Source organism: Battus philenor, unplaced genomic scaffold (assembly GCF_028537555.1).
Source record: "Battus philenor isolate CCGP_79_NKW_IND1 unplaced genomic scaffold, ilBatPhil1.0.hap1 SCAF_29, whole genome shotgun sequence".
Lineage (NCBI taxonomy): Eukaryota > Metazoa > Arthropoda > Insecta > Lepidoptera > Papilionidae > Battus > Battus philenor.
Genome location: NW_027181692.1, coordinates 2342952 through 2357029, shown reverse-complemented (window position 1 = coordinate 2357029; position 14078 = coordinate 2342952). Strand labels below are relative to the sequence as shown.

General features: G+C 36.2%; 1 protein-coding gene across 1 annotated transcript in view; it reads left to right on the top strand.

The window, feature by feature from the left end:
* Brr2 (U5 small nuclear ribonucleoprotein l(3)72Ab) overlaps positions 1–7954 on the top strand; it is a 48315-nt gene extending 40361 nt beyond the window's left edge. The window contains exons 34-41 of the mRNA XM_068769728.1: positions 114–274; positions 1054–1205; positions 2309–2441; positions 3544–3703; positions 4908–5084; positions 6071–6205; positions 7006–7113; positions 7586–7954. Of these exons, the coding sequence (XP_068625829.1) occupies positions 114–274; positions 1054–1205; positions 2309–2441; positions 3544–3703; positions 4908–5084; positions 6071–6205; positions 7006–7113; positions 7586–7828 (1269 nt within the window). The 3' untranslated portion in view covers positions 7829–7954. The remainder of the gene's footprint in view (positions 1–113; positions 275–1053; positions 1206–2308; positions 2442–3543; positions 3704–4907; positions 5085–6070; positions 6206–7005; positions 7114–7585) is intronic.
* The last annotated feature ends 6124 nt before the right edge of the window (positions 7955–14078 follow it).

The window sequence follows — 14078 nt, the reverse complement described above, 5'->3', positions numbered from 1 at the left end:
AATAAAAATTTAAATTTGGAATATAAATCAATTACGCAACTATTCATTGTTACTTGATAACAAGCGTGCACAATGCAAGAGATGCCCATCACTAAAGTGTTTCCCGTTTTCAGAGTCACCTGGACCATAGACTACACGACCACATGAACGCGGAGATAGTGACGAAGACCATAGAGAACAAACAGGATGCCGTTGACTACCTGACCTGGACTTTCCTCTACCGCCGGCTGACCCAGAACCCCAACTACTACAACTTGCAGGGTGTCACTCACAGGTAACAGATTGCTGTCTATAAGAATGACGCGGTAACCCTTAATAGCCTGATTAACGAAAGTGATTTTTTTTTAATATTACCGTGTTTGCTTGAGGGTCTAAATGCAGGGAAAAATAGATTTTTTTTTTTAATTTCGTTGGAAAGAATATTATACAAAAGTAAAATTCGTACAGTCAACCTATAAAAAAAACTAATAATAATGTGAACATTCGATTAAAAGATTGGTATCAAAATTGAAACTCTAGGCTATTAAGGATTAAGATAAAAGATAAAATTTATTTAATCAACATTGGATCTCTTACAGGACTCTTTTTAATCTATTTTATTTTTGACTTTCCTCTGCTTCGCAAGATGTTATAGTTGTAAAGAAGAAGCAGGAAGAAACTACAAAAACATCTTTTAAAAAAAATATATTTAACCATACCGATTTATTTCACGGGTTTGATTCCTGCAAAAGAGTCTTATATAATTCACGTTTTGTGATTTATTGCCACTGCTCACGAACAATTTCCAGAGGATTGACAGCAGCATCCCTTGTGTACAATAATACCACACTGCGATCGCCAACCCGCCTGCCAAGCGTGGCGATTATAGTATATCTTCTATGTCTTGCAGTGGGCGTTTGTTTTTTTTTATTTTTGTTTCTTGTATTCATAATGTGTCTCTCAATATTTTTATTGTAAAATTTTTAATTATGTAGCATTAATAGTGTTATTAATAGTTGGTGGGTGGATTCTTTAAACATGTATCCAGTGTGATGATGAACTTTACTCTTGCAGGCACCTGTCTGATCATCTCTCGGAACTGGTGGAGACCACACTGTCAGAGCTGGAGCAATCCAAGTGCATCGCCATTGAAGACGAGATGGACGTACGACCTCTCAACTTGGGCATGATAGCCTCGTACTATTATATCAACTACACAACGATAGGTTAGTTTTACATTATACATAATCTTTTGTAATGCTATAGAAATTTTAAATTATTTAAAAAACATACTAATCATAAAATAAAAGGGTGTTTGGCACTAATCGGTGTAACATAACTCCCGAAGATGCCCCGTGGAGAGGTGAAACACGAGTTGAGTAATTTGGCCGTGACGTTTATGTGATTCGCATTGTTTGCCGCATATGCATTTATCAGCGGGCTGGCGGGCGGTGCATTTAATTGCACGACTACCACTGCATGTGCGGAAGTGGCTAAATATTGGTCCTTTTCTTACTTATTTAATTTGGATTTTCAAAAAAATATACAGAAATTAAAAATAAGAATATGAAAACGATTACCAATATATGACATTGTGACAGCAATTAAAAAATCACTTGATTAAAAAAAATACAGCAATAATAATTTATCCAGAGTTCATATCAAAAATGAGGAGATTCGAAGAAAATTAACAATAGATGTCCCAGCTGATTGGTAGGCTGCAGTGATAGCGATCAAGCATCCTTTGGGAGGAGGCCTATGTCCAGCTGTGGGCGTCTTACAGCATGATCTTGATGATGAACTAATGATGATTGACTTAACAGATGGTAGTTGGGCCCTCAAGGTTTTGAAGACCACTGATCGACAAGTTGACCACAGTACGTCCATTCACAAGACGGATAGGAACTGTGGAATTGGACAGATTATTCCAGACTTATGCTGTTGTTGTATATAAAATTATCCGAAAACTGTTGAATTGGTGCTGTTGTACTGTTGTGATCACAACAGACAGAAATGTCATCGTCTGAACCGATTTATCGACTGCCCATGTTAAACTATAGCGCGTTTCGAACAACTGCTTGCGCCATCTATCAGTGACGTCTAAAATAATATATATATATGAGTATGTATATATATATATTTATACTAAAATTAATATATATACCAAACTTTGATATAAAGACCCAGCGACCTTCTATGAGTTATGTGGGCAGTCGACTTAGCTGGTCGTTGAAAGATAGATACAAACCGCTTTCAACCTATAGCTGTAATAGTGATAATAATAACGCCATGTATGTGTCATAATGTTTTCAAATGTGTTGTCTTTCAGAATTGTTCAGCCTGTCGTTGACCAGTAAGACCAAGATCCGGGGGCTGTTGGAGATAATCTCGTCGGCGGCGGAGTACTCGGACCTGTGCATCCGGCATCGCGAGGAGAACATCATCAAAGCGCTCGCGTCTAAGTAAGGGTTTTTTAAAAAATAACTTTGCGACTAAAAATATTATTTGATCCTTACGTAGTTCCAGTTCGTACTGTCTTCCGTATTTGTTGATTATTAGATAGAATGTACAATACATTAATTGACAGCAAATGAGCATTCACTCCTTTAAAACTTTTACACCCATAACCAATCATCCTGTATATATAGATAAACCAAAAACTAGAAACATAGCCTGCTATAGTCAATAAATTTTAAACGACATTATGATTAAAAACGTGTGTGTGTATGTAATTTAAATTCATAGATATATAAATATAAGTCTGTACTGTCGTCGTTTCTACCCATAGACGCCTTCTACAAGACATAGGCGTCTTCCAAAGATATCTATGGGCGATATACCATAATCGCCACACTAGGCAAGCGGTTTGGCGATTGCAGTGTGGTATTATGGTACGCAGGGGACGCTGCTGCCCATACTCTGGAAACTTCTTTGTGAACTGTGACCATCCTATGTAATTAATGCACAAATTGAACCCGCGACCTATGATCGCAAATCCTAGTCTAGTCCTCTAGGCGAAAAAGAAACTAGGAAAGAATTCCTCGCTTGTTGCAAGAAAATAGTTAAAAACGTTATACAAAAAAATAAAAATCCAAATATACAATAAGAAATGTGATAAAATAAAACTCAAATGTGATATATAATGTATTATAAAAAATAAGTAAAAATGTAAAATAAAAATGTAAAATGAAAAAATTTAAAAAGAAAAGAGGAAAGAATGATAGATGAACAGAGCAAAAGGGTAAGAAAGTAGAAATGTAGCATGAAAGATAGATAACAGACCGAAAGAGAAAGTAAAATATGAAAGAAGAGAAAGAAAATAAAATATCATGTGAAAAATTTAATTGCAAATAAAGTCCCTGTCCCACCATAAATAGGGGTACGAGAGGCCCCCAATAGCGGGGGTCTTTAAGAAAAAAAAATCCTAGTCCTCTACCGCTAAGCTACCATCTCTCAATAATGTATGTATGTATATATGCAACTTATTTTCTGATGTATGCGATAAACAATATTAAATTAAAAAATAAATGTATGTGAACTAAATTAATGTTTGTTTATATACAGGGTGCCCCATAAACCAGCTGCAGGTGGCGCTAGTGGAGCTGGTGGCGTTGTTCGATACAACGACCCCCATGTGAAGGCACACGTTCTGCTACAGGCGCATCTGTCGCGTATGCAGCTGCCAGCTGAGCTGCAAGCTGATACCGCCATCGTGCTCACCAAGGTAACATCAGCTCTAGCAATTACATATAAATATATATATATATACTTCATTTACTTCACACCACAATAATACTGTAGTTAATATAATAATAAATAATATTCTTTTCAATCCGCTCACTCTCACATTTCAAATGAAGGTTTAAATTTTTTTTTGAGAGGTCTTCGATATCATCAGAAAATCTGATTTTAAAAATGACAACCACACAGACCGTTCGACTGTGGAATGATTTACTGCTGAATATAAGACGTGCTAACTCTAATAACTATTTACTAGACCTATGATTATTTATCTGTTAATTCATTTCTTTTTGTTTCTTTATTCTTTCTGAGGCAAGTGCGATGCAAGTTAGTTTGAAGTTTTTATTTATTATTGTATTATGTTTATATGTATTACCTTGTTTCACCTATATACACTTTTTTTATACCTACATTCATTTGTAATTTTGTAATGTTCGTATGCATTTAACATTGCAACACCGAGTCAATTTGTATAAAAGAATGTTAATGTACACATTTGACATTTGGACATAGGCCTGCCCTATAGATTTATTTCTTCTATAAGAACTGTTTGGAAGCTACCCGCATCCAGTGTCTAAAGATGACCTTGACCAGATTACCTGTCCATCTTGACCTGACCTTCCTGTGTTTGTGCCAGTCCATGGTATCCACTCCAGTCCTTTAGCCCTGCCAGCTTGTTGATCCGATGAGGTAGTATTCTTTGATTAACCCCCCTTGTGCTTTAACGAGTCTGGCTCGTGATGAAATTTTTTCCACAAACATATAACCAGCCAGGCTCATGATGAAAATTTTTCCACAAACATATAACCAGCCAGGCCCGTGATGAAAATTTTTCCACAAACATATAACCAGCCCGGCTAGTGATGAAATTTTTTCCACAAACATATAACCAGCCAGGCTCGTGTTGAAATTTTTTCCACAAACATATAACCAGCCAGGCCCGTGATGTAAATTTTTCCACAAACATATAACGAGCCAGGCCCGTGATGAAAATTTTTCCACAAACATATAACCAGCCTGGCCCGAGATGAAAATTTTTTTATAAATTCTATTATATTTCGGCTCATATATCATATACCTTTCTCCGTGCATCAGTCTGATTTGTTTGAAACGCGTTACACTTGGGGACCCGAGTTTCGTCGAGCCAAATGATAAGATAAGAAGTTAAGCTTTATATTTCATTACAGGCGATACGATTGATCCAGGCGTGCGTGGACGTAGTGTCCAGCAGTGGGTGGCTCTCCCCCGGCGTTGCTGCCATGGAGCTGGCACAAATGGTGACCCAGGCCATGTGGGCTAAGGACTCGTATCTGCGCCAGCTGCCACACTTCACCAATGAGATGGTGCAGCGTTGCTCCGAGAAGGTATTTTTCAGTTCATTAATTACTATACATAGTAAGTGATAAGACCGTCTCTTGTACCTTTTTATGAATAGTTTCCTTTTTTTTTCTTGTTATTTTCCATTGTGTACAAAAAAGTGTAAATATTTTTATAATTTTATAGATGTAAAAGCCTTAAAGCCTTATGATATAGTCCATCAGCAAAAGGCTATCACACAAAGTGATAACTCTAGAAAACGTTACATTAATTCATATTTTCTTTCAACATATATACATGCTTGCATATGTATATAATAACTATGCTGAATAGAAATAGAAAGATATATGGACAAATTAGTGGATGTATAGTTCATTGGTCAACAAAAATGCTTTAAAGTTTTTATAAGCATTTCGAATCACCCTATATAAAGTGATCGTTCGGAAATATGTTAAATTAATATATTTCTTCTATTGGAGATGAAATGTGTAGAGACATAGTAAACAATAATTAATTTTAATACATAGTAATACGAATTTTAAAAACTATTTTTCTTTCTGTATCTTTATGATATTATTTCTGAAGGCATTATTTTTTAAATAAGCTATATGTTAACCTCCTTCAAACATTTTACACCTATAACCAATCAATGCAGGTGAATATATTTAATGCAGACCACTTTAAAACACATTTTTGTAAGCAAACAAAAGAGATGGACGATTATATAGATAGTCAATAATTGTAAAGATGTGTTTAAATGCGACAAATTGTTTTAATAGAGGTGTAAGTTACGTTTTTTTATAAATATCTCTCTTCCTGCTCCTTTCCCTTCTTAATCACTCTATCTATCTCTTTTTCTCATCTTAGAAATAGGATAGTATATGGAATATCGTTTTTAGCTTTTTTTTATGGATTTCGTTATTGGGTATCTCTGCTTCCATATCTGGTTTAGAATAGGGCTCTTTTTATCTGTACTAATTTTTATTTCGTCTCTAGCTTGTATTCAATATTTACTTATTCTTGGCTTCATCAGGGCGTGGAGACAGTGTTCGACGTAATGGAGCTGGAAGATAACGCGCGGGCGAAGCTGTTGCAGCTGTCGCCGGCGGAGATGGCAGACGTCGCGCGCTTCTGCAACCGTTACCCCAACGTCGAACTCACCTACGAGGTAACCCATGATCTTTGACCCTGGGAACCACAACTTGCTTGTCTTTGTGGGCAACTGTGTACCGTATTATAATACACTCCCGTGTAATGTCTTTAAATTTTCTTGTATATACATTTATTTTAAAGTGTAAAAGATTTTAAGTGATAATAAAGCTTGAGAATGGATTTCTCTTGTATTGTATTAAGGATAATGAGTATGTGGACATAAAAATAAAAGGAGGAGTTGTTGGCTCTTATAAGACCAGAGTTCATTTTGAACACTCGAATCTTCACGTGGAAATAGGAGATGGGTGCTTAGTCTGATTCAAGTTTCAATTCAATTGGGATCTTTCATATTTACATGAAATCATTTTATATTAAGTTGGTAACGCGCCATCTATCGAGAAAAACTAACGACGAACTCAATGGGAATTTGTAATTTTTTTTTGATCATTTAAAAATAGAACAATTTATAAAATATCTTTATCGTGAAGATACTTAGAAATAGAGTAATGTATCTTTTGACATGGCCTGTGTTTAATTAATTTAATGCATTGATCTGGGAATAGATAAAGCACTTAAAGAGCCTAATACTGAATACTGCTAGATTATTATATATATTTCTCAGATCAGGTCGATAGAGGACACTTTTCGTCTTAAATTGACTATATTGTACGATAGAGTCTTTAAAATTATTTTTTAATGACCTAAAATGAACCTTCAATACAAAGAAACATATTATTACTACATGAAGTGAAGGTTCCCAACAATCACCCACAATAAAATGGTTAAACCGATACTCATCAGCTCGTGTGTTTTCAGGTGAAGAACGAGCGTAAGCTGCGAGTGGGCAAGCCGATCGTGGTGGAGGTGTCGCTGGAGCGTGAGGACGAGATCGTTGGTCCGGTCATCGCACCTTTCTTCCCACAGGTGGGCTCACGACTCTTAAATTTTTTTCCTATCCAGTTTTTAATGTCGGCCCGCTTTTAATTTTTAATTAAACGTGAGTAATATAGGTATTGAAATTTCTGAAATTATTAAGTCAAAATCGATTTTCCAAGGGTCGATAAATTAGATTTAGTTTTGGGGGTTGACGACATTAAGAAACCATCATCATGACGGCCGATACACGCTCATTGCAAGGCATGGAACCTCCCAAAGATCACCACGTGTCCAGTGTGTTGCCGCGACCATGACCGTGTTTCGGTTTTTTTTTTTACTCTCTCTTATTTCTCACTTAATGGTGGTGGCCACTCGAGAACAAACAATTCTTCGAGCAACGTCAGTGACCTTAGTTTTTTATTTAAAATTCAGTTATTAGTTAGTATCGTAATTAGTACTGTTTTGTATATATAATCCTTTCGATCGCACCAAAATACTTGACATGGAGTTGCGATTGCAGAAACGCGAGGAAGGCTGGTGGGTGGTGGTGGGCGAGCCGAAGAGCAACAGCCTGCTGTCCATCAAGCGCGTGTCGCTGGGCCGCGCCGCGCGCCTTCGCCTCGACTTCGTCAGCGGAGCCCCCGGGCGCCACGCCTACACGCTCTACTTCATGTCGGACTCCTACCTCGGCGCCGACCAGGAGTACAAGTTCACCGTCGACGTGGATGACGCACCAGCTACTGACTCCAGTGATTCCGAGTAGATTCTCTCACCTACCCCTATGCCTCCCCGTCAATGTTACCCTTCAAGATCTTCGCCCCTCAAGACCTATCCATCTCTCAAAAACCTTGCCCCTTTTTAGAGATACGCGGAACTTAAAGGTATCATTCCCCTACGAGTTTCTTTCAAAATATTTTCAAAGAACGCGAAAATACTTCTCCTTAACCCCTATATCCCTTCCTACTTTCCTTCCCCAAGACCTGACCTTTCTGATACACCTATTCCTCTGTCAAAGACATTTCCAACACCCAAGGACCAATTTATCTTCCAAAGACCTTAATCATTTTCAGAGGATTGCTCCCTCACAGAGGTTTATCCCTCTTAAGATCTTATTTCTATGTCAAGAAAGAACCTTTCCTCTCACTAAAGATCTATCAACATTCCAATAACCAAAATTCCAATAAATAAAGGTAGTTATTGGAATGTTGATTCTTCCTCCCTAAGTACCCCACTCCCAAACCTCATGCTCCCAAATACTTCTCCATTAGATTTATAAAAGAGCGTCTACCAATTCTCTTAAAGGAAACGACCCCGCAAGCCAACTGTCGCAATGGATTTTTATAAATAAATAAATAGATGTAAGATGAATACAGGTGTTTTAATTTACCATATCCAACCAAAAACCCGATTTATTTTGGTTTGTAGCAATGAGTGATATTTTGATTTTTACATGGCCATTAGTTATTAAAGCATTAACATTATTTATTTAATTACCAAAAAAAAAATATTATAGATCAAACAGCAATACAATGAACTTCTTCATCTAATCTTTGTTTTTATTTGTCGTTGTTAATATTTAACTGCCCAAGTCTGAATTCTACACGAAAGTTATAAGGTTTATAAAAGAAACGTTAAGAACAAACATAACATAAAACTTTGGCGATCAAAAAATAATTATTTTGGAAAATGTCTCTGATCTTATAAACAATAAACCAGTCTCTTCAATAGAAATGACCACTAAAGCAATTTAAACAAACTTTGGATAGTACAGTACAATATATGTAAAGAATAGTTGTTTTAAAAACGAATAGAATAATTCATACAACTAACAGTAATTCATACAATGAAGGGAATAATTCATACAGCGATCAGAATAATTCATAGAACGTACAGAATATTTCATAGAACGTACTGAATAATTCATACAACGTTCAGAATAATTCATACAACTAACAGAATAATTCATACATCGTCAGAATAATTCATACAGCGAACAGAATAATTCATACAACGTACAAAATAATTGAAATAACGTACAGAATAATTCATACAATGAACGGAATAATTCATACAACTCACGGAATACAGTACAAACGTACAGAATAATTCGTACAATGAACGGAATATTTCAGGCAACTCACAGAATAACTCTTAAGTACTTTTATAAAAAGTAAAAATTTTAGTAAAAAGTACTTTTTTAAAAAGTATTGAAAACCACGAACCAATATACACATATGAAGCATTAATCACTTGCCTTCCCGTATTTGCAATTGCAAGAACAGAGTGGGCTAGAGTTAGGAGGAAACAAAGTGATGGCGTCGTCGCCTCCATAATGGGAGACAGAGTGTCGCCATTTGAATTGATACCGAAAAATTATAAAAGGGGCGATAAGTAAAAATGCTACGTAAGTTAGGTAAGAATAAGGATAATATATAAAAATTGTTAATTTGAATAAAGAAAATAAATGAATAACTTAAGTGTAGGAGTCCTGAATTAAATATCAAAATTGAAACAGTACTGTGATATACCAAAAGTTTGTGGCGAAGGAAGAGAGGCGAGATATGAAAAGAATGTAAATAAATGGTGAGAAAATGTGAGAAATTGAAGTAGAAGAGTACTAGAGATTGTGAAGAATGGAAGAGAAGAGTGATAATAAAACAAACTAAAAATATATACAAAAAAGTCCCTATCCTCAATATGATAGGGGTATCAAAGTCCCTAAAACAGTCACACAAGGTGGAACGACGTGCTCATTAAAGTTGTTCAATTAGTTCTATAGGAAATCTATGAAGGAGACATATTTACAATAGTTCTAAATTCAAAATATCTTTATTCTAGTAAACATTTACATGCGCATTTGTATCGTCGAATATTTTAACTTTATAAGTAATGAGCTGGCCTAAAAAAAACCGTGGGTATGGATGCAAGACGTGGAAGGTCACCAAAGATATCTCGCGTCGGCTCCAAGTCTTCGACGTCTTCTCGGTATATACTGGCCCTAAAAGTCTCCAACGTAGATCTCTGGAAACGCTGCGATGAAGCAGATCAAACGCCGCAAGTGGAACTGGATAGGCCACACGCTTCGAAGGGACCCTGAACACATACCGTGGCAAGCCCTAAAATGGAAATCCTCAAGGAATTTTTCTCCAACGTAGATCTCTGGAAACACTGCGGCAAGATGCCGATCGACCAGCAGATGAAACGCCGCAAATGGAATTGAATAGGCCACACGCTCCGAAGGGACTCTGATCACATACGCCCTAAAATGGAATCCTCAAAAAAAGCGAAGACGTGGCCGCCCAAAGCAAAGCTAGCGGACGATCAGTGCAGAAGTGAGGGCAGTTGGAATGACGTGGAGCGAAGTAAAGCGCGAGGCTCAAGACCGCTCGGGATGGCGACGTACTGTGGACGCCCTTTGCCCCATCTTGCGGACATAGGAATAAATGATAAGTTACCACCGGCTGCGAACGCTGACCTGCTAACAGGCAGCCAATAATTCAATAGTTGCTCTTTTTAAATCAAATTTAACAATGTTTGATATACAATATAACATCTACCTTGTAAATAAGTCAACAAAACAAGCTACATAATGGAGGTTGTGATTTACATAAGTATTTACATTTTTTTATTTTATTCGTTTATACAAGTAGACTGGTTACAAGTTGTAACGTTGCATACTAGCGGTTCAATATGTGTTAATTGAAATTTTAACAAAAAAATATGAATGCAGGAAATGTCTCATAATTTGTAATACAGTAAAAAATATTTGAACACTTGGTGGGGCACGATACATCTCAAGTGGCGTGGGATCGTGGAAGCGTGCTGTCGGCTCAGCGGACCTTTGTTTTATAACAAACATTCCAATGCGCCCGCGCGCCAGCCTCAGTAGTTTACATCCATTGCCCGGGAGAAGGACCCTGGCCTCGGTCACGTTCACTAGCTGGGTGACGTCTCACGCACCGACGCTCAATCTTTGTGTCGGTTGCGTTCACAAGCTATCTGACATCTCACGCGCCGGGGCTAATTCGAATTTACGTTATAAGTTCTTGTTTCGGTTCTTCAACTACATTCACGGAGCATCTTTAAATTCACGCCACAATCTTTATACTGCCTATTAGGGTGCAAGTTTCATTATTATAATAACTGTCGGTCATTGAGGTTGACTCTATTCGTACCTCGCACCGGCACGAACATATCCTGTCTATTGCAGGCGCTCTTCGTTTCAACCTGCTGCCGCTGACCAGTCCTGGGAGATCGCGCGACTGCTTACCACCATCATCAGGGGAGTACCGACCTGCGGTGTTAAATCAGACTAGGCCTTCTGCGCTACCCTTGTAATTGTAGATATTTTTTTCTTTTACTACAAAGTATATAAAGTTTTAAAGTGTTTAACGTATTACCTATTTGTCAGCAAAACGCTTTCAAGCTTTTTTAGCTATTGGCAATGAATCTATTCAAAATGATCACTAATTTATACATTTAAACAAAATAATTCAAATACTTAGTCTGGCCATAAATACTGTTACAATTAAAAATTAACAAAACATTATTTTTGAATTTGGAATCTGTCATTGTTATATGACAGTTCATTGCGTTCTCTCATTTACGCGCCAATATATTGTAAAATGTTTTGTGATATTAAAACGGAGTGAGGTGATAAAGAGAAAAAAAACAAATCGCTGTAGTTGCGTTACATAAAGTGGGTGTGATGCCAGATGCAATTTTCAAACCCTGGCTATTGGTAAGTACAATGAAAGCTTATCTGTTTGTGATAGAAAAATATCTGGTCGATAGCACCCAAAACCATGTTGTATATTGTAAAAAGTGATTTAAGATTCGCAGCCTATATGGAACGCACTGATCAATTAAAACAGAATAGAGGAATAAAATTAAAACAACTATTTAAGTGGTATGCAAAGTGAGACACATATCACAGATAAATTTTGTTAATATATGAGAATTTTTTCACTATTCACATCACCACTTTGGGAATCACTGATCTACACATTCACTCCCTTTAAAGCTTTTACGCCCATAATCGATCACCCTGTATAAATACCACACCAAAAACTGTTCGTCACCATCACAGATGCGACGACGCGTAAAACGTGTTATCACGCACGTTCGTGATATCGAAATTCGGGTTCAAATAAAAAATATATCATTATCCACTTATCGTTTATTGTCATATATTTATCTAATGATTGTTTATTTATTAAATTTTAATTTATTTATTTTTAAATGGCGGATGTGTAGTCAAGAATGTTTAATAATATTTTATGTATCATATGATGTTCTTTATTCTGTGATAGCCCAGCAATAAAGGACGTGATGATGTTCGATTTGCGGAATAAAATCTTAGATAATTTACACTTTGTGCATTAATTATATAGTATTGCCACTGCTCATAAATAAGTTTCTAGATGGACAGCAGCGTCCTCTGCGTATTGTGGTATTATGGTATACCACACTGTAATCGCCAACCTGCCTGTTAAACGTGGCGATTATGGTATATATCCCCATAGATATATTTATGGAGGCCATATACCCCCACTATAACGCATACTTGTATTGGCTGAAACGTCAATGATATTATTTCTATTGCTATACAAATCTCTATTTTTATAATTAATTTTCATATTAGCGTAAGTAATATATCTATATACACAGATAAAATACAAGTCTGCAATGGTTTTTCAAAGTAAAACTCGTTATTTATAAAAACATTTATTTTTAATTTTTTTTTTATTTATCAGGTTGTTTGTTTTAGAGATGAACGCTTCCAATGATCTGATATCTCATTCAATGATAAAAGTTCAATTCAGAGTGAATCTAGTTTTGGTCTTTTCAAACGGAACACACCTTCAGAAATCTTGCCAAGATGTTTTTGACATTCCAATCTTTGTTTATAGGCCTTGTAGGACTTTTCAATTACGTTTGGTTACATTCGGCATTACCGAATATTAGTGGACGTTAGTGGGGGATTGTGAGATAGAATTAGGGAGAAAAATCACCAGCGACACCATCACTTCCATTATGAAAGATGGTGGATCTTGTCGCATCTTCTTGCGATGTTATAAAAAGGTAATAAAAAAATAAGGAGATAATACAAGTAAGAAATAAAATAAGGTAAAATAATTGTGTACAAAAGCCATTATTTATTAAAGTATTAAATAATAGACGAAAATGTAAAATAAAAATGGAAAATAAAATTCTAAAATATGAAAATTGCAAGAAATGTGGCGAAGGATGGGAGGCGATGATAAACTTTATGTATTTGCAAGCCGTGATAGTAATAGATAGTGTGAAGGAAGAGAGAAAAAAGAATAGAAGAAATTGTGATGGATAAAAGATAAAGAATGCTAATAAAATAATTATGAAAAATATATTTTAAAAGAAAAATCCCTGTCATAGAATAAGATAGTCGCTACGAGAGGCCACGCAAACGGGGCCATAAAACAAATATTCTTGGATTTTTGTATTTCTTACGTACTATATATCGCTGACTATGGTTTTCTGGACTTTGTTCTGGAAGCGCTGGAGAATTTCAATTGCGTGGCTTACATAATCTCAGAGCTATCGTATGCCTAAACCGGCTTTTAATATATTTATAGATCAGTACGCTATTTTCCAATTTTAGAAGGTACTGCCTATCTACCAGCCAGTACATTATCTTTTATTTATCCAAATATAAAAATGATCACAACATCCAACTATAATAATTTGTAAAATACGTGCCCTTGGTTGTATTGCATTGTATTGTATTGTTTCGTGAGATGTTTGTGCTGTTAGCCTTAAGGCTTTTACGGCTTCTTCGGATAAGTGTTCACGGAGCGGAAGGGTCCGTGGACTGTACTGCCATTGCATTTTGCCATTGCCATTGGTAGTGACCCCTCCAGTACCTTCCACTGTCTTAAGTACGCAGGGGCATGTTGTCAATAAATTTATTAAAGTTTTTCTCTGAGTTCTTTCAATTATCATCGTCTTTTATCCTTCTCATTATCTTCTACACA